Source organism: Pan paniscus, chromosome 1 (assembly GCF_029289425.2).
Source record: "Pan paniscus chromosome 1, NHGRI_mPanPan1-v2.0_pri, whole genome shotgun sequence".
Lineage (NCBI taxonomy): Eukaryota > Metazoa > Chordata > Mammalia > Primates > Hominidae > Pan > Pan paniscus.
Genome location: NC_073249.2, coordinates 183,967,852 through 183,995,631, shown reverse-complemented (window position 1 = coordinate 183,995,631; position 27,780 = coordinate 183,967,852). Strand labels below are relative to the sequence as shown.

At 42.8% G+C, this 27,780-nt stretch overlaps 1 protein-coding gene across 2 annotated transcripts; it reads left to right on the top strand.

The window, feature by feature from the left end:
- Positions 1–367: 367 nt before the first annotated feature.
- Positions 368–27,513, top strand: ERMAP (erythroblast membrane associated protein (Scianna blood group)). Of its 2 annotated transcripts, XM_055094461.2 has the most exons (12): positions 368–7,286; positions 8,157–8,272; positions 12,981–13,070; positions 13,305–13,652; positions 17,554–17,670; positions 18,248–18,280; positions 19,681–19,713; positions 21,424–21,444; positions 22,555–22,575; positions 22,674–22,700; positions 22,792–22,818; positions 25,039–27,513. In XM_055094461.2, the coding sequence occupies exons 3-12, from the start codon at positions 12,986–12,988 to the stop codon at positions 25,752–25,754; spliced, it is 1,428 nt and encodes a 475-aa protein (XP_054950436.1). In that variant the 5' UTR covers positions 368–7,286; positions 8,157–8,272; positions 12,981–12,985; the 3' UTR covers positions 25,755–27,513. The 2 variants fall into 2 exon arrangements, with proteins under 2 accessions (XP_054950436.1, XP_014200226.1); XM_014344740.4 differs by lacking the exons at positions 368–7,286; positions 8,157–8,272 and having other exon boundaries at positions 8,283–13,070.
- Positions 27,514–27,780: the final 267 nt, after the last annotated feature.

The window sequence follows — 27,780 nt, the reverse complement described above, 5'->3', positions numbered from 1 at the left end:
CACACCGGGGTGGGTGGTGTTTACGGCTAACAAAAGCTTTTTCCCGTTATATTTTCTGCAACAGCTACTAGGTTTTAGAGGGTGAGATCCGAATCCTGGAATTGGAATTGCTCAGAATTCGAATTCCGAGGCTCAATTTCTTAATTCGAAAAGTGGGGATTGATGATTGCCACCTTCTTCATTCATGAGTTTATTGGGAGGATCAAGTGAGATCCCGTTTGCCACAGTGCTTTGAAAAAGGAAATCTTGACAGAAGTACCAATAGCCAGTATAAATACAGAGAACATTCACGTTCAACTGATTACCGAGGAGATGTAAATTAAAATAGCTGGCTGTAATTTTCCAGGTATTACATTAGCAAGGATTGACAAAAATGATAATAGCTACCTTACATTTGGGCTTACTATATTCCAGGCACTGTTCTTACAGCTTCACATTTATTAACTAATTCCTCATAATAAGTGTGTATAATGTATACATGTATATTATTATCCCTATTTACACATAAGGGAACAGAAGCATTGAAAAGTTAAGTGAGTTGTCCCGGGTCACACAGCTCCTAAGTGCTGGAGCAAATATTTCAGCCAGGATTCATAGGACAATGGCCTTATCCAAAGTAAAACCCTGTTTGGGTCCACTATTTGTTCCTCTATCAAACTGGCAAGAATTGAAACAACTGATAGATGCTAAGCAAGCAATGAACTCAGCCCAGATGGACACACGCTTCCAGTCAAACTGTAAATCGTTAACAGCCTTTCTGGAGGTCAGTTTAGTACTAGGTATCAAAAGCCTTAAAAGTGAGCACAATGCCCCAAAAAGACAAATACTGCATGTTTCCATTCATATGAAGTATCTAAAGCAATCAAAGTCTAAGAAACAGAAAGTAGAATGGTGACTGCCAGTGGCTAGCAGAGAGGGAAAAGAGGAATTGTTTAAAGGGTATAGAATTTTAGGTTTGTAAGGTGAAAAAGTTCTAGAGATCTACTGCACAATGTTTATTTTTTATTTATTTAATTTTTAAAAAATAGATGGGGTCTTGCTCTGTCACCCAGGCTGGAGTGCAGTGGTGTGATCATAACTCACTGTAACCTGGGCTCAAGCAATCCTCCCACCTCAGCCTCCAAAGTATCTGGGACTACAGGCACACACCATCATGCCTGGCTAATTTTAAAAAAAATTTTTGTAGAGATGGAGTCTCACTGTGTTTCCCAGGGTGATCTGGAAATCCTGGGCTCAAGTGATCCTCCTGCCTCAGTCTCCCAGAGTGCTGGGATTACAGATGTGAGCAATTGCACCCAGCTTTTCCAAAATTTCTACAGTAAACATTTATACTTTAGCAATCAGAGGAAAGTACAATAAATGTCTTTTTAAAAACCCTATACAAATGCTGATTCGATTATTATTAATAAAAGTAACCAAGTCAGAGTCTATTTCAGAAATCTTGATGTAGTACTGGTATTTTACATTTGTGTCACATGGTATGGTTTATAACGTTCATATAAGCTATGAACTAGATTACAGCTGAAGACATGGCAGGACCTTTAGAAGCCAGCTAAAAACAAACCAGCTATAGGGAATGGAGGAGTGGAAAAGCCACATGGAAGACTGGAAAAGTAGTGGTGCCATTGAGCCACTGTTGAAAGTGGAGAAGGTGTGATGAGTTGGTTTGGGAAACGGTGAGGAAGAGGATAAGTTAGGAGCGTGTGTGTGTGTGTGTGTGTGTGAGCGCGCGCAAGAGAGGGACCGAGAGAGAGAAAGAGCTAGATTACGCTTCAAGTGGCAATAGGCAAGAAGAATTGTCCAGTGAGCAATTAGAAGATTTCAGAAAAGAACGGAACTGGAGATACCAGTTTGGGATTCTACATTCTTTATTGGGAAGGTGAAGGTTGGAGCCAGGAGGGAGTGAACGTTGAGGCTGAACACTGTCAAAGTCCCCTCTCTATTCTTTCCATGAGTTTATGCTTTGTCTGTCTCTTTTGTGTCTACCAGTGGACTCTTGGCCAGGCTGCAGAATTTCCTGGTTTGTTGAATGACTAGCAAGAGTTTATAGTAATATAACTAGAATATTTTTACAGTTGAGGTATATACTACACTAAGATTATATTCACTTTATTGAATAACATTTTTTCTAGAGTCAAAAAATTATCTATTTTTATTTGCTTAATGATCTATGCATCCCTTGTTTATTTTTTACTTTCAGAGATGGGCTCAAGTGATCCTCCCGCTTCAGCCCCTCAGTGGCTGGTACTACAGATGTGAACCAGGTCATTTACCAGTGTCTTTTTTTTTTTCTTGGCAGCATCCCTCCTTAGACTCATCCTCTCTTTGCTCCAAACTCCTCTGCTTAGCCTGGCTTCACAGCTCTTGTCCTAGGATTAGGGACCTAACCACATTCTGGGGATTCTCTTCTTGTTTCTCCTGTGCCAAATCCCCTGCTCTCTGGATCTTAGTTTTTCCATTCTTGGTTTATTCTCTCATTTTGGAGGAGTATGGTCTCCACTAACTCCCCAGAAGGGGTTCGTGGAAGCTAAATTTTTGAGTCCTTGCTTGTCTAAAAATGGCTTTATTTCCTTTCATCCTTGAGTGACAGATTTCCACATTGGAAATTATTTTCCCTCAGAAGTTTAACGGCATTGATTCATTGTCATCTAGCTTCTCATGTGGCTACTCTTGAGGAGACTGATTTATTCTGACTTGTGTTACTTCCCATATATTTTGTTTGTTAATTTGTTAATTTGTTTAGGATATTTTTCTCCTTTATCCTTGATGTTCTGAATGTTCATAACAAACTGTCCTATAAGTATTTTTCATTCATTATGCTAAGCACTCGGTGGCCCCTTTCAATTGGGAAACAAAGTCTTCAATTCTGGGAAACGTTCTCTGTGATCAGTTTCTCTTTTTTTTTTTTTTTTTTTAACAAATAGAGACAGGGTCTCCCTATGTTGGCCAGGCTAGTCTTGAACTCCTGGCTTCAAGTGATCCTCCTGCCTCAGCCTCCCAAAGTACTCAGATTACAGGCATGAGCTGCTGCACCCAGCCAGTTTCCCTGTTTTTAAATTTTTCTTCGTGTTCCATTTCCTGGTTTTGTTTATTCTGATTTACAAGAGATTTTCCTGAGCTGTATCCCCTGGTTCTTCTATTGAATTTTTTCATTTCTGCTACAAAAATGTTAATTTCCAAGAGTTTTTGTTTGATCCCCGACTTTCCTTTTTGGTAGCCTCTTGCTCTTATGTTGTGGATTCAGGATCTTCTCTTATTTCATATTTCTGAGGATTCCACTTGTAATTTTCTGCTGTTTTCTTCTGCTTCCTGGATTGTCTCTGTTGTTTATTTTGGTCTCTGGCTTTCAAGTTGGAGCTTATCCTCAGACAATAACAGCTACCATTGAGTATCAGCCCCTATTTTAAGTATTTTGCATGTTTTAGCTAATTTAATCCTTACAACAACCCCGGGAGGTAGAGCCAGGCCCTGGTCCCTCCCATCCCAAGCCTGGAAGGTTCTCAGTTGAGAATCAGCTTTCTTCTTGCTGATGTCAAGGGTTGATGTCAGGAACCCTTTATCTGATGTTTCCCCCAATCCTGCCTCCCTCTGCAGGCACCTGGGTTAGAGTTCAGTTTTTCCTAGATCTATTACTAGTGAGCCCTCTGCTTTCCTTCATTAAAGAAATGTATTGACATCTCTATTGCACAGTTACTTACTGTCCTGTTCTCTTTGTCCTTATAGGCTTTTCCTTTTGCACTCCAAGATTGTCATTTTAGATCATTTTGGGAGGTAACAGAGATAAGCATTTGTGTTCAATGAGACATGTTTATTTAACTGGAAATCCAGAGCTCCCTCTTTTTAAGTCAGGAAGCATATAGACCAAAAAAATTACAGTGATTATTACTAGATTCTGAGATTACGATTATGAGTGATATCTTTATCTATATCTGTCTCTGTTTTTCTCACTCATAGAGTTAGAAGTCTAAAAAGAACATTTCAGATAAGAAACTCATTTTATGATGTGATTTAGACTATCTGATAAAATGCTTCTGGAGAAAGCAGTAAAAATATTAATTATGACAAGTTATAAATTGGTACAATTACTTTGGAAAACAATTTAGTATCATCTATAACCTGGCAATACTACTTCTAGGTATATATTCTGAGAAACGCTTTACATTTAAAAATTATTGAGGACCTCAGGGAGCTTCAGTTTATATGAGTTATATTTTTTGAAATTTTCCATATTAAAAATTAAAACTGACTGCGTGTGGTGGTTCATGCCTGTAATCCAGTATTTTGGGAGGCCAAGGTGCGAGGATCACTTTAGGCCAGGAGTTTGAGACCAGCCTGGGCAACGTAGTAAGACCCCATCTCTACAAAAAAATTTTTTAAAATAGCTGGGCTTGGTGGCATGCACCTGTAGTCCTAGCTACTAGGGAGACTGAGGCAAGAGGATCACTTGAGCCTAGGAGTTCAAGGCTGCAGTGAGCTATGATTGTGCCTTTGCACTCCAGCCTGGGCAACAGAGCTAGACCCTAGCTCTAAAAGAAAAAAAAGAAAACTAAGAAAAATTAAATATAATTACTACTTCTTTTAAAAATAAAAATAATAAATTACATAACAAAACATATATTTATGAAAAGCAACTTTTTTGAAACAAAAATATTACTGAGTAGTACTGCTTTATATTTATATAAATCCTTTTTAAAAAATTAATTTTTTTTTTTTTTAAGATGGAGTCTCACTCTCTCGCCCAGGCTGGAGTGTGGTGGTGTGATCTCAGCTCACTGCAACCTCCACCTCCCAGGTTCAAGCAATTCTTGTGCCTCAGCCTCCTGAGTAGCTGGGATTATAAGCGTGTGCCACCACGCCTGGGTAATTTTTGTATTTTTAGTAGAGACAGGATTTCGCAGTGTTGGCCAGGATGGTCTTGAACTCCTGAACTCAGGTGACCCGCCTGGCTCAGCCTCCCAAAGTGCTGGGATTACAGGCGTGAGCCACTGCACCCAGCCCTAATTAATTTTTAATTGACACATATGGTACATATTTATGGGGTACAGAGTAATATTTTGATACATACAATGTGTAGTGATCAGATCAGGGTAATTGGCATATTCATCTCAAACATTTATCATTTCTGTGTTTTGGGGACATTCAGTATCCTTTCTTCTTTATTTGAAACTACATAATATATTATTGTTAACTATGGTCATCCTACAGTGCTATAAAACAGTAGAAGTTGTTCCTCCTACCTAGCTGTAATTTTGTGTTATTGAACAAATCTCTCCCTATCCTCCCCTTCCCTCTCCAGCCTCTAGTAACCTCTGTTCTGCTTTTCACTTCTATGAGATTAACTTTTGCTTTTTTTTTTAACATCTAACTATGAGTGAGAACATGTGGTGTTTAACTTTCTGTGCCTGACTTATTTCACATAACGTAATGTTTTCTAGTTCCATCCATGTCACTTTGAATGATGGGATTTTATTCTTTTTAATGGCTATAAATATTTTAGATGTCTGGCTTAATAGAAGACAGCTGTATTCTCAAGCCAGCTATATCTTTCAATCTGCTGCAGTATGTTTTGTGGTTGAAGTGTATGCAATTGGAAAAGGAGCATTTCAATAGCTTTTTCAGATAATCGTGGATATTCTTTAATAAGACACCAAAACTCAGCAAGTGGTAGTTTTTTAAAGCTTAGTTGTGACATGAAATCTGAAACCATAGCAATGACCTTTTTATACTCTATTACAGCAACGCTCACAGTTTTTTCTTGCATTTTAAATGAATGTTTTACCCATGCAGGGTTTTGTCAACACACCCATTGGTCATTTGGAAATTGCTGAGTCACTGAGTTATACAGATCTTCTAAATGTTGACACATCTCATTATACAACATCAAAAAATCACATTTATTAATACCAATGCCAATCTCATCAGAAAAGTCTTTTGCTATTGTGAGGGTATCAAGCAGCAGATAAAAATTTTCCAAAATTCTAATTTTTGCTCAAAAGATTGAATGTTCTCATTGACAACAAACACTGTCAGTTGCTTTTCCTGAAGTGACAGGTGCACTTTATTCATTTTGGAGAAAACGCCTGCCAAATACCCAAGTCTGAATAATTATACTTTGTCTTTCAGCTGTACTTTCAGGTAAGAATGGTGCTCCATGAGTCAAGCGATTACTTCAGCTCACAACTCAATCACTTAAGGTTTTTTCCTCGAGAAAGTCATCATACTTTGATATGCAGCATAACTGTTTATGCATCCTTCCCATTTTGTCACACAAACTATTAAAAAGATGTGTATCTAAGAGTTGAAATTTAATAAAATTTGTAACTTCTACTACAGTTTGGTGCCACTTCCTGATTTGTGCTAGCTGTTTTACCCACTATTGCTTTTGCAGTGTCCTTGAAAATGTCAATACCGTGAAAAAGGCAAATAACGTCTTTATTATGATGAATGTAGTTTTAACCTGGATGATAGGGCCTCAGGGACTTCAAGTGTTTGTGGACCACACATTAAGAACTGGTGCTCTAGAGAAATTCTTGCACATGTGAGCAGGAAATACCTATCAAGAATGTTCAGGGCACGAGGCCGGGCGCGGTGGCTCACGCCTGTAATCCCAGCACTTTGGGAGGCCGAGGCGGGCGGATCACAAGGTCAGGAGATCAAGACCATCCTGGCTAACACGGTGAAACCCTGTCTCTACTAAAAATACAAAAAAAAAAAAAAAAAAAAAAAATAGCTGGGCGTGGTGGCGGGCGTCTGTAGTCCCAGCTACTCCGGAGGCTGAGGCAGGAGAATGGCATGAACCCAGGAGGCGGAGCTTGCAGTGAGCGGAGATCGTACCACTGCACTCCAGCCTGGGCGACGGAGCGAGACTCTGTCTCAAAAAAAAAAAAAAAAAAAGAATGTTCAGGACAGTATTATTTATAAAAGCTAAAGCCCAGAAACAACCCACATTTCTATCATTAAGGGACGAGAGAAACTGTTGGTAGATTTGTAAAATGGTCTACTATATAGCAGTGAATGAATATCCTAGCGCTCTGTGAAACAACCTGGATTAATTTCAGTGTCTTAATTTGTACACCCCCAGAACAGAGTGTGAGGTGTGAGACAAGTCCTTCAGTTCAAGAGTGTATTTAGGAGGTAATCCCAGGAAGCAGAAATGGGAATGAGCAAAAAAGGAAGAAAAGTCAATAAAAGGTGCAGTACGGAGCTACTTACCACTATGAACCACCGTGCTCAGTCCCATTGGGAACACTCGGAGGAATCATGTCGAATACAGCTCAGAGCTGAATGTGCAAGCCTGGAGCATTTTGTCTTGACTCCCCTCACCGTTGTTTATGTCTCCAAGGTGTTAGCTTTGGTGAACTCCTGGGCTGCACAGCCTTCCAAGGCTTTGTAGAAAGCCCCAAGACAGGCAAGCAAAAAAATGCCATGGCCTATGAGGTGACATGCTAGCAGCTTGCCTGCAAGTCTCAGCTACACCAAAATTGGGTGGGCTGAGGGGACATGGTGTGGGCCACCACAGACGTCTGCTAGACTCAGAAGCTAATGTTGAATAAAAAAAGGGAATAATTGGGAATTATGTACAATGGGCTCCATCTTTATAAAGTTCAAAGGACATAAAAATGTGTAATGTGTTGTTAATGATATAATTATGGAGATTATGAACATACAACTAAGGATATTATGAAAGCAAGACAGGCGGGAAGCGTTTATCACATGTTGGAAAACAGCAAGCTTGCTTATCAGAAGGCACATGTCAGGGTGTAGCTGGAGATAAAGATAGTGAGTTAAAGAAGGTGGTTAATTGGTGGATGTCTTTGAAACCAATCTTCCAATTTACTCTGATTTGGAAAGTAAAGGGGGAAGGTTTTCAGAAAGAATGTGATAGGATCAAAACGCATCAAAGGGAATTACTATTGGCAGCATCGGAGGAAAAGGGAGTGGAGGGGCAAACGTCCCTCCTACCCGGTCAGTCATACTCAGTGGTTCCCTCATTTTTGGGAGCCTCCTCTTTGCTCTGTTCTTTTATCAGGGGCAGACAGACAGGGTGTGGCTTGCTGGTTTACAGGGACAGCGAGAAGGGAGTTCTGTGGGGGCAGAGAGAGCCCTGGCCTCTCATATTTCATAAAATATGAACTTTTCCCGGCCCACATCCCTAGGCCTTCCTGATGCGCTTGCCTGCTCCCTGGTCTCTCTGCATGGGGAAGGAGTGTTCCCAGCTTGCAAACTCCAGCTTTGCCTGTGAGAGGAACAAGCGTCCCTGATCCAGAAGGTGGTGAGTCCTCCTCTCTCTCTTCATGCTTTTTAGTCCTTTAACTTTCTCAGGATCCTCAGGTTTAGTAGAGAAATAATCCCCTTTCTCCTTACGCACAAGAACATTTTCAAGGGTGAAATGGGGCAGTTGTTAGCTATCACTAAAGAAACACAAAAGGAGACAAGTGACAAGATTGCTGGATGGGTTTTGTTGAAGTACTCTTATTTAAGTAGTATTGTCATCATTATTAAATTAAAGCCAACATTTATTTAGCTCTTACTATTTGCTGGACGCTGTGCTGTGTGCTTTTAGACTGATCAATTGCAGATTTGCAGGGTCATATTAAACTGCTTGGGACTGTCAAGAGAACATCTGTTACAATCTTTTTTCTGATTTAGAAGTTTTAAAAATTAAATTGTTTCAAACTTAAAATGTAAATAACTGCCATGTTTCCAACGTGTAGTGGAAAAAAATGGTTAGTATATGAAGAATTTTGCAAACCATTAAGAAATAAATGTCCCAATAGATAAATGAGCAAATTACATAGACAGGTAATTGACAAAGTCCAAATAACCAGTGAGTAAACAAAGAAATACAAATTGAAATGAAACACCATCAAACAAAAAAAAAGAGATGGCATTTTGTTACTCATGAAATTGGCAAATTTTTTTTTTAAATGATAATATCCAGTGATGGTAAGGTTGTGGGAAAACAAGAAATTTCATAGGATACTTTGGTAAGTTGATATGACTTTCTGGAAGGCAATTTGTCAGTGCAGATGAAAAGTCTTCCCATTTTAAAGATGGGAAACTTAAGGCCTAAGAATCTAAGTGACTTGCTTAAAGTTACAAAGTCATGGCTGGGCGCAGTGGCTCACACCTGTAATCCCAACACTTTGGGAGGCTGAGGAGGGCAGATCATGAGGTCAGGAGTTTGAGACCATCCTGGCCAACATGGTGAAACTCCGTCTCTACTAAAAATACAAAAATTAGCTGGGCATGGTGGTGTGCGCCTGTAGTCCCAGGTACTCGGGAGGCTGAGGCAGGAGAATTGCTTGAACCTGGGAGGCAGAGGTTGCAGTGATCTGAGATCATGCCACTGCACTCCAGCTTGGCGGCAGAGTGAAACTCTGTCTCAAAAAAAAAAAAAAAAAAGTTACAAAATCACAGAGCAGTAAGGGACCAAGCCAAGACTAGGACTAAGCCGTCTGATTCTAGCCCTCAATCCACTGTCACTTATAGCAATGTTTATAATAACAATGTATTGGAAAACAACCTAAATGTCCTCAATATAGAATTATTTTAAAGCTTTTACATCTTATATCCTAACTTCTAAAATTCTATGTCCATGATGGAATCCTAAAGTCATGTAAAGAAGATTTGATTGCTTTGGGAAATGCACATAATGTAGCACTTGGTGAAAATATCAGGTATCAAAACAGTATATAAAGTATTTATTTATTTATTTATTTATTTAAGACAGGGTCTTGCTCTGTCATCCAGACTGGAGTGCAGGGGCGCGATCATGGCTCACTGCAGCCTCAACCTCCTGGGCTCAGATAATCCTCCTACCTCAGCCTCCCAAGTAGCTGGGACCACAGGCACATACCACCATAGCCAGTTGATTTATTTTTGTATTTTTTTGTAGCAACAGGGGTTTGCCATGTTGCCCAGGCTGGTCTCAAACTCCTGGGCTCAAGCAATCTTCCCACCTCTACCTCAAAGTGCTGGGATTACAGGCGTGAGCCACTGTGCCCAGTCATGGTTTTTGTTTGTTTGTTTTACAAAAAGTTATGTACATGCATAGAAAGAATATTTATAGAAACATTATCTTTGGGTGGAGGAATTACAGATGATTTGATATTTTTGTCCTTGTTTTGGATCATTTCCAGATTTTCCTACAATAAGTAAGACAGAAAAAGCCCCAAACTGTGGCATATATATTGAACTTTAGGAAGTGAAATCATATTTTATATTTGTTGGGGAAAATTTCTTTGTAAAGGAGTTCCATGATAATCACTCGGTAAAGTGTGGTGGTGATTTGCTCATTTTATAACTCATGATACAGGGCTATATAGGCATGCATTCATTCATCTGTTTATCCACGTTTTACATTCTATCTGCTTCCAGAAAGGATCCCGGCAATTCACTTGCATGGTACCCTGAAGTGTGTATGATTGCCTTTCCTGTTCTAAGTGTGAAAGAGAATAATACCTACTTTTCAGAGATGTTGTCAGTACTGAAGACAATATATATGGAGAACCAACAAATGCAATAAATAAGAACTATTATTGATTTAGAGCAATATCATAATTAGAAACATATTTATGATTTAGTGTTACTTCACAGCCATTAATAGGATGTTGACTACTATAATATTGATATGTTACATGTTAGAAGAGATGGAGGAAGGGGCCATCCTGGCAAACTAGATTAGAAGAATAAATCCTGGAGGTCAGTATGGTGACCAGATGGTTCTTACATCTGTGTAAGAAAATATGAAAAAAAGGACCTGGTAGCACTTCTTACATAGAGTGACAATCTAACAGAAGGACTTCATTTGCTTTTTATTTCCAGCATCTGGTGCAAATCATTTTACATGTATTTTCTTTGATCCTTACTATAACCCTATCTATGAGGTAGGTACTATTATTAACTTCATTTCATGTGTGAGCAAGAGGAGGTTTGGAGAAGTAAACTAACCTGTCTAAGGCCACCAGTTAGGAAATGGCAGAGCCAGGACTTGAACCCAGGCTGACTCTAGAGCTCATTCTTTTTTTAAAAAAAAATTTTTTTTTTTTGAGACAAGGTCTTGCTTTGTTACCCAGGTTGGAGTGCAGTGGTGCAATCACAGCTCACTGCAGCCTCAACCTCCCAGGCTCAAGAAATCCTCCCACCTCAACCTCCTGAGTAGCTAGGACTACAGGTGCGTGCCACCATGCCAAGCTAATTTTCTTTTATTTTTTGTAGAGATGGAGTCTCACTATGTTGCCCAGGCTAGTCTCTAACTCCTGAGCTCAAGTGATCCTCCTGCCTTGGCCTCCCGAAAGTGCAGGGTTATAGGCATGAGCTACCATGCCCAGCCTAGAGCTCACCCTCTTAACCACTTCATAGATTGTCTGAATCTTGGAATATGGGTCCATAGAGGTCTCCTTCTATTTGATTTCAGGCAGCCTTGGGTTAGCTTGGAGCTTTGGGTCACTCTGAGCATGTCTACCCAGGGTGTGCTTCAGAGTCACTAGAAAGTTGAGGGGTTTTGGGATTAGGGATAACGCCAGGGAATCCTGGGCCCTACTTCCACCTTCAACCATAATTGATAAAATAGAGAGCTTTTCTCATTTACTTAACTTCTCTTGTCCAGTTTTTGAGTAGCTAGTAACCTATAGGAAAGTGGGTGGGACAGTCACAAAAAAATGGGTCCTAATGTGATCCTGACCTCACTATGACCTAGTGCTATGTTGTCATTTGCTTAGAGGGGTATGTTGTATAAAATATGATTTAAAGAAAAACAAGAACAACCCTAAACCAGTGTGCTTTTTGCCATGAGAAAACAGAATTGCGTGTTTAAAATGAGAATGTGTTCAACGCTAGCTTCATCTTCAGTTTCCCAGTCTCCCTTTGACACCCCCTCCGTGTGTCATGACCTTTTCCATGACCTTCAGGGACTGGGCCTTCTGACTTATACAAAAGCCTCCTCTTTGGAAAGGATTTGAACCTTGGAGAGAATTTAAGAGATGAGTTGCCTTTTCCTAGAGCATTTACATTTTAAACTTTATGCTCACTTGTGGCATGAGAGATTCTGTTTCCTGCTAAAGCAATTTCAGGCAGTAGCAAATAGGTGGGGAAAGAGCTTTACAGGAGGAAATCCTTTAGGGTCTCCCTGTGATTCATGCACACGGTCATCTGGACCTGCTAGGGATAATTTTCCTCACTTAGTTAGTAATAATAACAACAACTACACACTTATGAGCACTTGTTCTGCCAGGCATTTGTGGCCAGTGCTTGGCAGGCAGTATCTTTTTGAACCCTCACACTCATCTGTGAGGACAGTTTCCCTTCATAGATTAAGAACCCGAGGTCCAGAGATGTTATGCAACCTTCCTAGGGACACAGAGCTAGTAATAGGCAGAGCTAAGATTTGAACCCAGGTCTTTCTAGCGCCAGACCCTGAATTTGTAGGATTAGTGCCTTCAGGATGACATGGAGGGACCTCACTGCCTTGATCTGTTATTTATCAAGAGTCAAACTTGAAAAGGCTGTCAGGGAAACCTCCAGGCTGCATCTTGGGCAAAGATTGGCTTGAAACAGGCATTTCCCAAGCCTGGCCTTGGACACCAACTGTAAAAAAAGGCCATTACTGGTGTTTCCTTGGTTAGTTCTGGGTATAAGTTCTGGATCCTCACTCATCTCATCTGCACTGACATCCTCACTCACGGCATTTAGAGACTTAACATGCCAGCCTCTGTGTGAGCATTTACCTCTTTCAACCCTCACCATAATCCCACAAGGAGGCACAGTTCTTTTACCCGTTTTGAAGATGAAGAAACACAGTCTCAGAGAAGTTCGGTCACAGTATCACAAGGAGGTAAGTAGCAGAGCTGGGATTGGAGCCCCGGCCTTTGTGATCCCAGAGCACCAGCAATACCGTCTCGGCCTCGGCTCCTGGGTTATACCCTCTGTCACGCCAAGCCCATCAGCCCGCTTGTGCTGTCTCCCTCTGTGTGTCCTAGTTCGGATGGAGATGGCGAGTTCTGCCGGCTCCTGGCTCTCTGGCTGCCTCATCCCTCTCGTCTTCCTCCGGCTGTCTGTGCATGTGTCAGGTAGGAGTTTCTGATCCTCTTTCCCTGCCTGGTACATGTGATATTGGCGTCCCCAGAATAAGGAAGCTTGGCTGGAAACATTATGTCTTTTGGGGTTCTGTTCCCCCGGCCCTGGCAATCCTTTCCAGAGTCCTTCCTGGGCTCTGTCCGTCCCCGGGATATCCTCTTCCTCATCCCTTCCCAAGCTTTCTCCTGCCGTCCCTCCCAGTTGGCCTTGTCTCTTTTTTTGTCCAGGCCGCGCAGGGGATGCCGGCAAGTTCCACGTGGCCCTACTAGGGGGCACAGCCGAGCTGCTCTGCCCTCTCTCCCTCTGGCCCGGGACGGTACCCAAGGAGGTGAGGTGGCTGCGGTCCCGATTCCCGCAGCACTCCCAGGCTGTTCACGTATTCCGGGATGGGAAGGACCAGGATGAAGATCTGATGCCGGAATATAAGGGGAGGACGGTGCTAGTGAGAGATGCCCAAGAGGGAAGTGTCACTCTGCAGATCCTTGACGTGCGCCTTGAGGACCAAGGGTCTTACCGATGTCTGATCCAAGTTGGAAATCTGAGTAAAGAGGACACCGTGATCCTGCAGGTTGCAGGTTAGAATGGGTTTGAGGTGCCCAGGGTCATTTGTGGCAATTGGACAAGCTCAATCAGGACCTACTTTGTCTCTCCATGTCTAGACTTTTCTTTCATCTGCAGTGTAGTTTTTACTTGCCAGGATGGCTCAGCCTTACCCAGCCATGTCCATTGATCTCAGCTGAGGCTGTGAAGCTGGCCCAGGCATTTCTGATAAGGAAGGAACTCAGACTTTGGAAAACACTGTACAATGCAGGTCCTGGTTAAATAGGGCTTGGAGGCTCAGATAATAGCTTTTCCTCCCTGGGTCATCTTTCTATGCTCCATTATCAAGGAACTCATTACATGGCTGTAAAGAAATGTCTTCAAGGGACAGATCCCCTGCTGTGACAGGATTTACTTAATGGGTCCTCTCCTGGGGTTCCTGAGAAAGTAAAGGGTTAGGAAGGGAGAGATAGTGTTTTTTTCTCTCTCTCTCTTTTTTTTTTTTTTGTTTTGAGATAGGGCCTTGCTCTGTTGCCCAGGCTGGAGTGCAGTAGTGCAATCATAGCTCACTGTAGCCTTGACCACCTGGGCTCAAGTAATCCTGCCACCTCAGCCTCCCAAGTAGCTGGGACTACACATACACTACCATGTCTGGTTAATTTTTTTTTTTACTTTTAGTAGAGACAGGGTCTCCCTATGTTTCCCAGACTGGTTTCCAATCCAGCAATCCTCCCCGCTTGGCCTCCCAAAGTGTTGACATTACAGGTGTGAGCCACTGCACCCAGTTGAGAGTGTTCTCAAACTAGCTTCAATATTTAAAAAAAAGTTTACCGAAAATCAGTCCACAAAAATCAGTCTACTAATATTTTAAAAAATCAGTCTACCAAACCCAACCCAACTCAACCCAACCCAAACCATGTCTTTGCATTTGCTTGAATGACACTGGCTTCACATGGTCACATGCTGATTATCTTTTGGTCATAATTTGAAGTTGCACACCATGAAGTGGGGATGAATCAATTACTTTAAAACACTCAATGGTTGGTAGACAGACTTTCCAAATTGGAGTCCTTTGGGGTGAAAATTAATTTTTTTTTTTTTTTGAGATGGAGTGTTGCTCTTGTTGCCCAGGCTGGAGTGCATTGGTGCAATCTTGGCCCACTGCAACTTCGCCTCCTGGGTTCAGGTGATTCTCCTGCCTCAGCCTCCTGAGTTAGCTGGGATTACTGGTGCCCGCCACCATGGCCAGCTAATTTTTTTTTCTTTTTTCTTTTTTTTGGAGATGGAGTTTCACTCTTGTTGCCCAGGCTGGAGTGCAATGATGCTATCTGGGCTCACCACAACCTCTGCCTCCCAGGTTCAAGTGATTCTCCTGAATCAGCCTCCCGAGTAGCTGGGATTATAGGCATGTGCCACCATGCCCGGCTAATTTTTGTATTTTTAGTAGAGACGGGGTTTCTTCATGTTGGTCAGGCTGGTCTCGAACTCCCGACCTCAGGTGATCCACCCGCCTCAGCCTCCCAAAGTGCTGGAATTACAGGCATGAGCCACCATGCCCGGCTGAAAAGTAATTTTTAAAAGGGGACCGAGGTGCCTACAGGAATCTGAATCATGTGATACAGTTATTGCTATGGGTGAATTTTTAAACGTCTGAGAATAAAGCTAGAGACTGGCTTATCCCATTAGGAGGAGCGTGGGGAGAGAGTGGAGAGAGGAAAAACATTCAAGTTCCATTAACAGCTGCCCCTGTTCATCACAGGAGGCTATGGGGGAAGAGGGCTGTGGCCAGGACCATACCCTGGCGGAGGCCCTGCTGGTGTGCAGATAGGTGGGATGGTTCCCAGAGCCCTGGGCCAAGTGGAGAGAACCTCAAGGCAGGGTACTTCCATCCCTGTCAGAGGCCCACTCTCTGGAAAAAGCTGGGCTCTTCCAAATAGCAGTGTCTAGCAGAGTCAGGGACAGCACACTGGGGAATGTGTCCTGAACCATCCACAACATGGCCCTTGGCCAAGAGAAGACCACAGCTGTGGTCATAGCAAGTAAAAGCTGGGGTGGAAACAGGTTTGAAGGCGCTGGTGGTTCCCAAGGAAATTCCTACCCTAGTAGGAACTTTTTGAGGAATTTTAAATTTTTTTAAACTCTAAGAATAAAGCATATATATTGTAGAAAATTTGAAAAAAATCCAAAATATTTAAAGGAAACTGAAAAATGGCCTATAATAGCTTAAATTAGAGAGAACTGCTGCTAACATTTTTGTATCTTTCTTGCAAGACTTTTTTGTATATATGTATCTCTGAGCATGTATGTTTAAGCATGTGTATTCTTGTGCCCAGGATATTTTTCCACTTATGATGTCATGAGCATTTGTTTTCTTTGCCCATGTCCCTAAGTAATATGATTTTAAGGGCTGCATAGTATTTCGCCATGTGGCTATAGAATAATAAAATTAATCAAAGCCCTGTTTCTGGGCATCTGGATGCTTTCCAAATTTTCCTCATATTATAAAGAAGGGTGCAATGAACATCTTTGAACATATTTTGGAAAGTGATTTTGATTTTTTTTTTAATAATGTACTTCTGGAAGTAGAATTAATGGGTCCAAGGGTTCGAACCTTTTACTTATTTTTTCTTTTTTATTTATAATAAAGATGAGCTCTCACCATGCTGCCCAGGCTGGTCTGAAACTCCTGAGCTGTAGTGATCCTCCTGCTTCAGCCTCCCAAAGTGCTAGGATTACAGGTGTGAGTCACCACACCTGGCCTGAACCTTTTAATGATCCTTGAAACGAATTGGAGACCAGCCTGGCCAACATGGCAAAACCTTGTCTCTACCAAAAAAATACAAAAATTAGCCGGGCATGGTGGCATGTGCCTGTAATCCCAGCTACTTAGGAGACTGAATGCTTTATATGACTGGCCTCTTTAAATCTCTCCAAACCTCAAAGAGATGAGGAGTCCTGTCATGCACACATTTTACAGATGAGGGACAATGGGCTTGGAGGTGCTCAGTCTCCTGCTTTGGGTCACACAGCATTGAGCAAGGACATACCCCCAGCTTAGGCTCTTGACCACTTCTACCCATAGCCCACTTCTGCTCGTTTCCTCTCCTCTATTTCCTCTTTCTTTTCCCCTTTCTCTCCTGCCTAGGCTTCAGGCCTACTGCTGTGGCATCATAGAAACTGCTTTGCCCCCGTGGACAGTGCTCAGGGCAAAGAGGTTGCTGCCTGCTCTTCTAGAGCAGAGTGAGGATTGACAGGGGTAAACAGGCAGGTGCTCCTGGGAAGACTGGAGGTATGTAGTGAGGAGAGTGCCTTCAGTCCTCTGAAGTCCCGGGCTTATTTTTCCATTGAATTATAGGGCAGGATGAGATTGCGGTCAAGAAGTTTGTTTAAGTCATCATCTTGAGGCAGGACCATCCAAACCATTCCCGAGAGAGGAACATCTCAGTTTTTTGTTTTTTGTTTTTTTTTTTTGAGATGGAGTTTCACTCTTGTCACCCAGGCTGCAGTACAATGGCGTGACCTTGGCTCACTGCAACCTCTGCCTCCTGGGTTCAAGGGATTCTCCTGCCTCAGCCTCCTGAAGAGCTGGGATTATAGGTGCCTGCCACCACACCTGGCTAATTTTTGTATTTTTAGTAGACACGGAGTTTCCCCACATTGGCCAGCTGGTCTTGAACTCCTGATCTCAGATGATCCTCCTGCCTCTGCCTCCCAAAGTGCTGGTATTACAGGCGTGAGCCACCGTTCCCAGCCTCAGTTATCTTTAATGCCATCCAGGGCTTGAGTTATCAGAGAAGCAAAGAGCCTCTTGGCCGGAGCTCTCTCCCTAGAGGTGATGGAGACAGTTGGGGTGTGCTGGAGCCGCCTGCCATCTGAGGCATGCCAGAAGCTCTTAGACATCTCCCTGAGGTCAGTCGTTGGTGGTTTCTGTTTCAGCCCCATCTGTGGGGAGTCTCTCCCCCTCAGCAGTGGCTCTGGCTGTGATCCTGCCTGTCCTGGTACTTCTCATCATGGTGTGTCTTTGCCTTATCTGGAAGCAAAGAAGAGCAAAAGGTAATTAAATGGTAAGGGAGGTCAGGCTGGTGGGAAGTGGGACTATGACTGCTCTGGGAAAGGGCCAGACGGAAGTAGATGTAGACCTGACACTTGTCCATAGGTTGGGGACACTGCAAGTTGGCTGGGAGAAAACTGGTAGAGCCGTGCCCTGGGGACACACATTGCAAAGGGAGTTCAATAAACTGCAGAAAGGCCCCTGGGCAGAGCTGTAAATTCTCATACTCTGAAAAATAAGAAAATAACTGACTATGCCAGCCTGCTAATTAACTAAGAAATGAATTACAGCCCTTTAATAAAGAAATCTAATTATATCCATTGGATAAGACTCTCATAAAAAATGGTCACATTTCACAGGATCTCAGGGCTGCAAGGGACTTTGAAAGTCACAGTCATGTAATCCAACACTCCTGCCCTTATCTGATGGTTTGAAGACTCTCTAATCCTTTCAAATGCCCGCTTACCTGTAGTGACAAGGAGTCAGTCCTACTCAGGCAGCTTGGGGCATCTTGGGACACTTGTGCCTGTTAGAAAAAGCCCTTCCTAAGCTGAGCTGACATTTCTCTCTCCCTTTTAGAAAAGCTTCTCTATGAACATGTGACGGAGGTGGGTAAGTGTTCTTGGCTGGGGGGCAGGGGAGATGTTTCTTTTGTTGTTAATTTCTGTGCCCCCATACCCACTAACCTGGATTCTGTTCCTGAAAATTCCATTATCTGCTATCCTTGGTGATGGTGGCAATGTCTAAATCCGTTGCTTCCAGTTTTTACTGCCTCTTACTTGTAATAGCTTTGCCTTCCTGTATGTTTAATGAGTTTTGCCTGTGAGCTCATTGCTTGATCTTATTCTGTGGGAGTCGAGTAGCTTGAACATGGGGGAAGCTTTTATTTGTTCAACAAATACTTGATAATTATCTGCCAAATGCCCTGGACAATACTAGATTCTGGGGATGCAATAGTGAGGAAAAGCAGACACAGTTTTTGCCCTCCTGGAACTTTCAGTGTAGTCAGGGAAATGAGATGAATTAAATAGTTAACACAAATAAATGTGTACAAACGCTACACAAGAAAGCTCCTGGTTCTGTGAAGGCTATGACCAGAATGAACCAACCAAGCTTGAGGGTTGAGGGTATGAAGTTTGTCCTGAAGGACTAGAAGTCATGAGTGAAGAGGGAATGGAAAACCAGCCACCGCAGAAAGAACAGCTTCAGAGAGAAGCATGGTCGGGGAAAGCAGCACTCACTGGAGAGCTGAGGAGGTGCAGGAGTGAGGGGAAAAGTGGCAGGGGTGAGGCTGGGGAGTGAGGCGGAGCTGAGCCTCCTGAGGCCTGGTGGGTCACATTCAGGATTTTAGTCATTCTCGTAAGAGCAGTGGTAAAGCAAGGAATGGGGATATCAGATGTAATTGTGCTTTGAAAAACTTGGACGGGCATGGTGGCTCATGCCTGTAATCCTAGCACTTTGGGAGGCTGAAGAGGGTGGATCACCTGAGGTCAGGAGTTCAAGCCCAGCCTGATTAACATGGCAAAACCCTGTCTCTACTAAAAATACAAAAATTAGTGGAGCATGGTGGTGCGTGCCTGTAATCCCAGCTACTCAGGAGACAGACAGGAGAATTGCTTGAACCCCAGAGACAGAGGTTGCAGTGAGTCAAGATCGTGCCACTGCAATCCAGCCAGGGTGGCAGATTTTTTTTAAAAATCTGCAGTGAGTCAAGATCACGCTACTGCAATCCAGCCAGGGTGGCAGATTTAAAAAACAAAAAAAACAAAAAAAACTAAACAATTCTCTCAGGCTGCAGAGTTTAGTAGAGACCAGAGGGATTAAGACAGGATGTGGGAGACAATTTGGTCTGCCATTTCTGTTGTCCAGATGAGAGTTGATTAGAGACCGGATCAGGGAGGTGGAGGTGAAGATAGAGGTGGACAGGTCCAAGGGCAGGTAAAATCAATAGGAATCAGGGACCCTCAAGGCAGTGGCAAAAAATCTCATTATCTTTTCCTTTCTTCCTCTAGACAATCTTCTTTCAGACCATGCTAAAGAAAAAGGTAATGATATAAAAGAGTAAGGGGTAGGGAACAAAAAACACATTCTTTATTTTTCTATGTAAATGTTGACAGTCATTATTATAAGTCTATTTTTATAATACTGTACACACATGCACACATATATCCTCCATTGATATTATTGGAATTTAGTGTGCAATGTCAAGGGGCTATGGAGCTTGTGGCAGTGGGTAAGGAGGTGCCCAGGTCAAAATTCACAGGCCTAGATTACCATAAACTCCCTTCATTAGCCTTTCCGCCAACCATTTTAAAAAGAAGTCTACATATTATTGAAAAGTATATTAATGTGGTCATATGGGATGTATGGGAATTTCAAGAATCCACACAACCTTTGCATAGAGAGAGGTGGTGTGATACAAAGGAAGGGTCGCAGGCTCTGGGGTCAGTGACACCTCAGATCATTGGTCTGCCACTTAGGTTTTGGTTTCCTCATCAGCAAAATGCAGATAACTTCCCCTTACCTGATTGTTTTCAGTGTTAAAACAGGCAACCTTAAAAAAAAATCTGTCACAGTGCCTGGAACTCCTTTTCCTTATTGCCATTTTGTCTTCATTAATTTGACATTTACTGTGGGCCACTGAGTTGGACACCTTGTTGAAGTCTATCTGGGAAGACAAGTCACTGGCTCAGATGACTCCAGATTCAATGATTTCAGCGTCTCCTCTCTTCCCTCCTTACATTTCCTCCAAGCCGGTGCAGGTGTGGCGTGTATCTGGCAGACACTGGCTGTTCTGCTCAAGTGAAGAGGGAACAGTGTGGGGTAAGGGAGAGGGCCTCCAACTCAGGAGTCAGACAGACTTAGATTGAATCCTGCCTCCTTGGTCACTTACTAGCTGGAAGACCTTGGGCAAATTTTGTGTCCCTTTGAGCCTCAGACCACCCCCCTATAAAATGGCAATAATAATTCTAGGCACCTCACATTATATAGAGGATTCAGTGCCTACTTCAGTATAAGCACAGAAGACAGTAAATGGAAGCTGTTAGTAGTGGAGATGGTAACAATAAAGCATAAGCTCCTTAGGAGCCGTGTCGTATTCGGCTGCATTGCTCCAATGCCTAATGCCTAACACATGCCCGGCCCTTAGCACAGGGACTGGTGGTGGACTCAGGATGTATAACTTCAATTGTCCAGCAGGGCCAATGCTGGGTAGGGGGAAATGTGGGCCACATGGCCCTCCAGAGAAGCTGCAAGTACTCCCCAGAAACATATGTCTCATACACATGTCCCCAAATCTTCTGGGACCTCCAATTTGTGAAATGTATAACCTCAGGGGAGTTACTGTAGAGAATAATAAAGCCATATTAACAAGTTCATGCTAGGCCTTTAGCTAGTTTTACACCTTAGATACCATAAACGGTGGGCTATAAAAGGACAGCAGTGCATACACTCATGTACCGCAATTACAAACATATAGAAACACTCATGCAGACAGCAGAAATGAAACCAGACAGATGAAAAGGAGGGGAAGGGGAAGGAGGAACCAAAGTCCCGGGCAGGCTGGGTCACTGGGACAGTGTCACCAGCACCATCAGATTTCTGGGTCTGAACTCTGGGACATGGAGCTGGACTAGGGACATAGAAGCGTCACCATCATTTTAATCTTGTGGGGTGGAGTGATGAGGCTGCCACAGCTCTGAGGAAAAAGAGGCAGGATCTGATCACTCACTCTTCTCTCTCTTTCTGGTTTTTAGGAAAACTCCATAAAGCTGTCAGTAAGTTCTGCTCCTCATCCATGGCACAAGCTCCTTCTGCTGACACTTTTGCTTTGGGATGAGCATCTCAGTTTCACTTCCTGGGGCAGAAGGGAGGGGGTACTGGTAATTCAAGCCATGGGGACTGGGGCTTTCTTGGCTCTCAAAGGCCTCTTTTCTCAAGTATTCTCTGCTCCTCTTTCCTGCACAACTATTTTCTAGTCTTTAAATGAAAAACGTTTCACCAGGAAGAGATAGATGCACCTCCCATAGGTGAAGCCATCTGGAAGTCCCTTTTATCACCCAGGCATGACATTTCCTTAGATGGGGTCCAGGAGGACGGGATCCTCATTAAACTGAATATGCTGGAGCAGTACTTCTCCATCATTTCATGTGTGAGGACCTCTTTTTAACATTAAAAAAAAATCTGGCCAGGTGCAGTGGCTCACGCCTATAATCCCAGCACTTTGGGAGGCCAAGGCAGGTGGATCACTTGAGGACAGGAGTTTGTGACCAGCCTGACAACATGGTGAAACCCCATCTCTATTAAAAATACAAAATTAGCTGGGTGTGGTGGTGCACGCCTGTAATCCCAGCTACTTGGGAGGCTGGGGCAGGAGAATCGCTTGAACCCGGGAGGCGGAGGTTGCAGTGAGCCAAGATTGCACCATTGTACTCCAGCCTGGGCAAAAAGAGCGAAACTCCATCTCAAAATAAAAATAAAAATAAATCTGTAGACATGTGACATATCTATGCATTATTATTACATTGAGAAAATATGCATGATCACAAAGTCCAATACTCAGTGATAGTTTTAAATGAAGTAATATTTCCTACAACATCTACATAATTTATGTTGTCATTACCTGTAGGTGTGAAATGTGTTATTTATTTAGCCTGCAGATAAGGTTTGGCTCACATAGGAATTTGCTGATCCTCTGCAGTATCTCTGGGGATACTCCCATGGTCCACAGCTGGGATCTATTGCTCTTGCAAACTCTTCTGGGGAAGTTCCAGGGTATGGCTATTGAGTATCTGTCTGCTCATGGTTGGGATGGGACTGTAGCATTATGGGAGGGCCTCTACATAGAGGCCCTCCTTCTGATTTGCCAAATTGTTTTCATTCTTTAGAGAAACTCCGGAGTGAACTGAGTAAGTTTCCCATGTTCTTGTAACTTCCGTACCAACTTATCTCCTGTTGCCCTAATATTTGCAGTGATAGCTCATTCCCCTTGTTTCTTCTTTCATAGAGTTGAAAAGAGCTGCAGCAAACTCAGGTGAGATGCACTTTCTCCACATTTGACCACCACCCTACGGGAGTTCTTGATGTCTCTGGTACTTTAATGATCCCCTTTTCTCATTTTTCAGGCTGGAGAAGAGCCCGGTTGCATTTTCGTAAGTTATACCAATCAAATAGGTCCATATCTCAGAGCACTTTCTCCTTATGGCTTTGTAACCTTAGATTTTGTTCCATTCCTCTGGAATGCAGGTAATTTAAAAATTTTTAAATCAAATCTGTATATCTGCCTATCAAATTAAAAAAATCTTTGTGATCGATCTTGAGGTCATATTTAGATTTAGAAAGTATCCCCTCTTTTAGAGCACTGATAATATTAGGTTTGGTCTTCTTAAGGGTTTTCTGTGATTTTTGAGATTTTTCCTATGTTTATCAGTTATTTGTATTTCTTCTTTGTGTGACTTGTCTGTTCCTGTTCTATTTGGGCTTTTTTTTGATTTGTGAAGACTCTTTCTAGATAAAGTATATTAGCTCTTTGTCATATTTGTCACCATTACTTTTCATTTGTACTTCCTTATAGTATTTTTCTGATGCATAAGTGTTTTATTTTTACGTAGTCAAATTCATTCATCTTTTTCTGTGTAGTCTCTTCCATGCTTTCAGGTTTGGGAAGTCCTTCCTATCCCACAACCAGATAAATAGCCACTGCTTCCACCTCTTTCTACACATTTGCTTTTTCTTCTTTCTCTGCAGACCAATTTGCTTAGGGGTGGTGATTGAGATCCTCAGAGAAGAAGGGAATGGGTTGAGCAGATGCCCCAACAATATACATTATGAAAAGATTTGCACCTCTCTTTCAATGTATTCCTAAATAGTTCGCATTTTTTGCTGCTGTTCAAATGGGACCTGTTTTTTTCACTGCTTTGGGATCCTTATCAATTTTCTAGGCTTTTATCCTCCTCCTGTTCACACCATTTTCCTTTAGGCAGAGTACAACAAATTATGAGTTGGCCACTCGAGAGAACTCCAGGTCACCTTGGCTGGCATTCTGGGAACTTACAAACCCTTCTGTCTCACATTTACAGTCTGGCTTATTGCCACCATCTCAACTGTGTATGGTTTATAGACTTAACTGTCCAAGAAGAACCTGTTTCCTGTATTTGGGGAAGGAAGGAGACTCACCGTGACACTCATAATCCACAATTTTAGGGAAGAATCCTTCTCTCTATATTAACATTTAAAAATAATAATTTCGTCCTACCTACTTGGGAGGCTGCAGTGGGAGGTTCACCTGAGGCCAGGAATTCAAGGCTGTAGTGTGTTATGACTGCATGCCCATGAATACCTACTGCATTCCATCCTGGGAAACATAGTGAGACCCTGCCTCAAATAAAATAAAATGAAGCAGATAATTGTAAGTAATAATTTTAGGTGACAGAATGAATATCATGCACTCACTGTAGGAATGAGGCACTATATCATTAGTTCATCAAGTCTGCACAATAGCTCTACAACACAGGTTCTGTTACTATTTCCATTTTACAGATGAGGAAACTAAGGTTCAGAGATGAATAACAAGCCCAAGGTCACATAACTAGCATGTGGCAGAGCTGGGATTCAAACATGCTATGTGGCTACAGGATCTAACAACAAACCCTGTATTTATCATCACACATTTGATTATTTTGGAACATCAAAGACAAAGGTGGTGTCTTACTCTGTTTTCTGTTGCTATAACAGAATACCCGAGACTGGGTAATTTATCAAGGAAAGAGGTTTATTTAGCTCATGGTTCTTGGGGCTGGATGGTCCAAGATTGGGCGACTGTATCTGGTGAAGGGCTTGTGCTACTTCATAGTATGGTGATAGTTGCTTCTGGAAGAACAGAAGGGCAAGTGAGTGCCTGCAAAAGCAGAGAGGAGACAAAGTGCCCTGACCTGCTTTATCATAACCTGCTCTCCAGAGAAATAAACCCAGTGTTGTGAAAAGTGCATTCATCTCTTTGTGAAGGACCCAAACACTTCCCACTAAGCCCTACCTCTGAACACTGCAGCAATGAGGGATTAAGGTTCCAACACGTGAACTTTTGAGGGACACACTTAAATCATAACAGGTAGTTACTTCCTGAGGATTAAAGCAGTTTCACAGACAGATGAAGGAGAACTTTTTCTTCTATTACTTAGTAATCGACCAGGAGACCTATTCTTTGAAAGAGAATATTCTTTGGTTCCAGTACACATGGTGGGGGCGGGAATCCATGAACTAAAATGGGCTAATGACAGTGATGGCAGACCTAAGATTCTTTTTCCCTCCAAAGCCATCCCCAAATCCCTTAAGACCTATGCTTCCAAGCCTCACCTGTCTGTGTCTCTTTGCAGTGGCAGTGACCCTGGACCCAGACACAGCACATCCCAAACTCATCCTTTCTGAGGACCAAAGATGTGTAAGGCTTGGAGACAGACGGCAGCCTGTACCTGACAACCCCCAGAGATTTGATTTCGTTGTCAGCATCCTAGGCTCTGAGTACTTCACGACTGGCTGCCACTACTGGGAGGTGTATGTGGGAGACAAGACCAAATGGATTCTTGGAGTATGTAGTGAGTCAGTGAGCAGGAAGGGGAAGGTTACTGCCTCACCTGCCAATGGACACTGGCTTCTGCGACAGAGTCGTGGGAATGAGTATGAAGCTCTCACATCCCCGCAGACCTCCTTCCGCCTTAAAGAGCCTCCACGGTGTGTGGGGATTTTCCTGGACTATGAAGCAGGAGTCATCTCTTTCTACAATGTGACCAACAAGTCCCACATCTTTACTTTCACCCACAATTTCTCTGGCCCCCTTCGCCCTTTCTTTGAACCTTGCCTTCATGATGGAGGAAAAAACACAGCACCTCTAGTCATTTGTTCAGAACTACACAAATCAGAGGAATCAATTGTCCCCAAGCCAGAAGGGAAAGGCCATGCTAATGGAGATGTGTCCCTGAAGGTGAACTCTTCTTTACTACCCCCGAAGGCCCCAGAGCTGAAGGATATAATCCTGTCCTTGCCCCCTGACCTTGGCCCAGCCCTTCAGGAGCTCAAGGCTCCTTCTTTTTAGGGATATGCCACATTACCTGCTCCCATCACCATCCAGCCCAGCACCCTGGACTTCAGTCGCCTGGCCCAACCCCATGATTATGGAACGTCTCTTCACCTTAACCCAAATCCAGACCCTTTTGTGGTTTCTATTTGTACCACTTTTCTCCCAGGACTCAGTTCTGAAGCTTACCTTTCTTCTAAGGAATTGAAGCTCCCAGTGACCTGGAGGGAGGATTCCTGGAAACCAAACAATCAGTTTAGGTGCAGGTGGAGATGTTGAATATGTGTTACCAAGATACAGCACAGGTTCAGGGAAAAGAGTTCGCTACTCCAGGGGTTATTTAGAAGACACTTTCTCTGCCTCATCCTGCCCTCAAGCTTTAGTCAAGAAGTTATGGCCCCCAGTCCCTGACTTCTTACTTATCCCATTGAGGACTGCCTTTCTCTCTCTCAGTTCTGGCCTCTGCCGCCCAAAGTCAGCTTTCTAAAAGCAAGCATGTTTTAGACCACTCACTCTTTCCCTCTTTCTTCAGGAATGAATTGGGAAAGGCGGTTGAGTAAAACATACCATCCTTTTCTATTTTCTTGATGCTGTTTACAACGTAGTTTGGTGATATCCAGAGCTAATGTACATGCTTTCAAAAGCTAATCTGCCTGTTGATGATAACTAGGTACAGCGACTTTAAACACAGTTGCTATAATCCTGAAAAGCCCCAGGAGCACATCAGGGAGCTGGGAAGCACAGTTGCAGAGAACTCAGCTGTATGTTGCCCTCTGACCTTGGCCCAGACCTTCAGAGTCTCAGTCTGTTGAGTCTGTTGTGACTGTCTTATGAATCAATCTGTTGTGCCAACTCTTTCTGAGATTCAGAGAGGTCCAGCTAGAAAAAGTGGCAGTTTTAACCACCAACGTAGAAGCTTTTTTTTCCCCACAAGACCATTGTACTGCAATACTTGACTATTTGTGTAGCAAACAGCCTCTTAGGTTGGAGAGTCTTGATTTCAAATAGGAAGTTGGTAGACTAGGTGTGAGGATGAAATAATGACCTTGATTTTTGGGTGTGTATTGCAGAAGCCTCGTCGCTTTCAAGTCACATCATATATGCGATCTGGCCTAATCATGGAGATATTGGTTATCAGTTTGCAGATGAATACACAGTTCTATCCAACAGAAACTGTATCTTTCTGTTTGTCAGAAGTTCTCCGTTAGTTCCTGTATTAGTCAAGGTTTTCCAGAGAAACAGAATCAATATATATTGGGGCAGGGGGGTGGTGGTTATTATAAGGAATTGGCTCACGTGATTATGGAGGCGGTTAAATCCCAAGATCTGCAGGATAAGTCAGCAAGATGGAGTCCCATGAGAGCTGATGGTTTAGTTCCAGTCTGATGGCAGCAGGCTTGACGCCAAGGAAGAGATGATGTTTAATTCAAGTCCGACGGCAGGGAAAAAGCTGATGGTCCTGTCCAAAGGCTATTAGGCAGGAAGAATTCTCTTAGGGCAGAGTTAGCTCTTTTGTTCTATTCAGGCCTTCAACTGATTCAGCGAGGCCCGCCCACATTTGGGAGGACAGTCTGCATTACTCAGTCTACTGATTTGAATGTTAATGTCATTGAGAAACACCCTCACAGGAACACTCAGAATAATGTTTGACCAAATAGCTGGGCATCTTGTGACCCAGTTAAGTGGATACATAAGATTAACTATCACAGTGACTCAGTGGAATTTTTTGTTTGCTTTTGTACAGTTTTAAAATAAAAGTTTGGTATTTGTGTTTTGGTATGCTGTTATTTTCATTGTGAATGAGGAGTTGTGGGGAAGGTAAGAGATTGGTTTCCAAAGAGCTTTGAGTCCCCCAAGGCAAGGTTTAGCCACCGTTCATACTAAAGCCATAGTTTTATTCCTGAGTCTGCTCTCTAGTATTTTATTTTATCAATTTATAAACAAATAGTGTTCATCAGGCACACATATTTCACTCAACCATATTCAGTTCCAAACATGCATTCCTGAATATCCCAATCTTAAAACTAACTCACATTGTCAGCTT

Bases quoted from the DNA above. Each gene is read 5' to 3' on its own strand.
- ERMAP (XM_014344740.4), top strand. From the start codon at position 12,788: ATGAAGAAACACAGTCTCAGAGAAGTTCGGTCACAGTATCACAAGGAG. The intron at 17,671-18,247 runs GTAATTAAATGG...TCTCCCTTTTAG, and splicing joins GAAGCAAAGAAGAGCAAAAG to AAAAGCTTCTCTATGAACAT. The intron at 21,445-22,554 runs GTAAGTTCTGCT...TTCATTCTTTAG, and splicing joins AAAACTCCATAAAGCTGTCA to AGAAACTCCGGAGTGAACTG.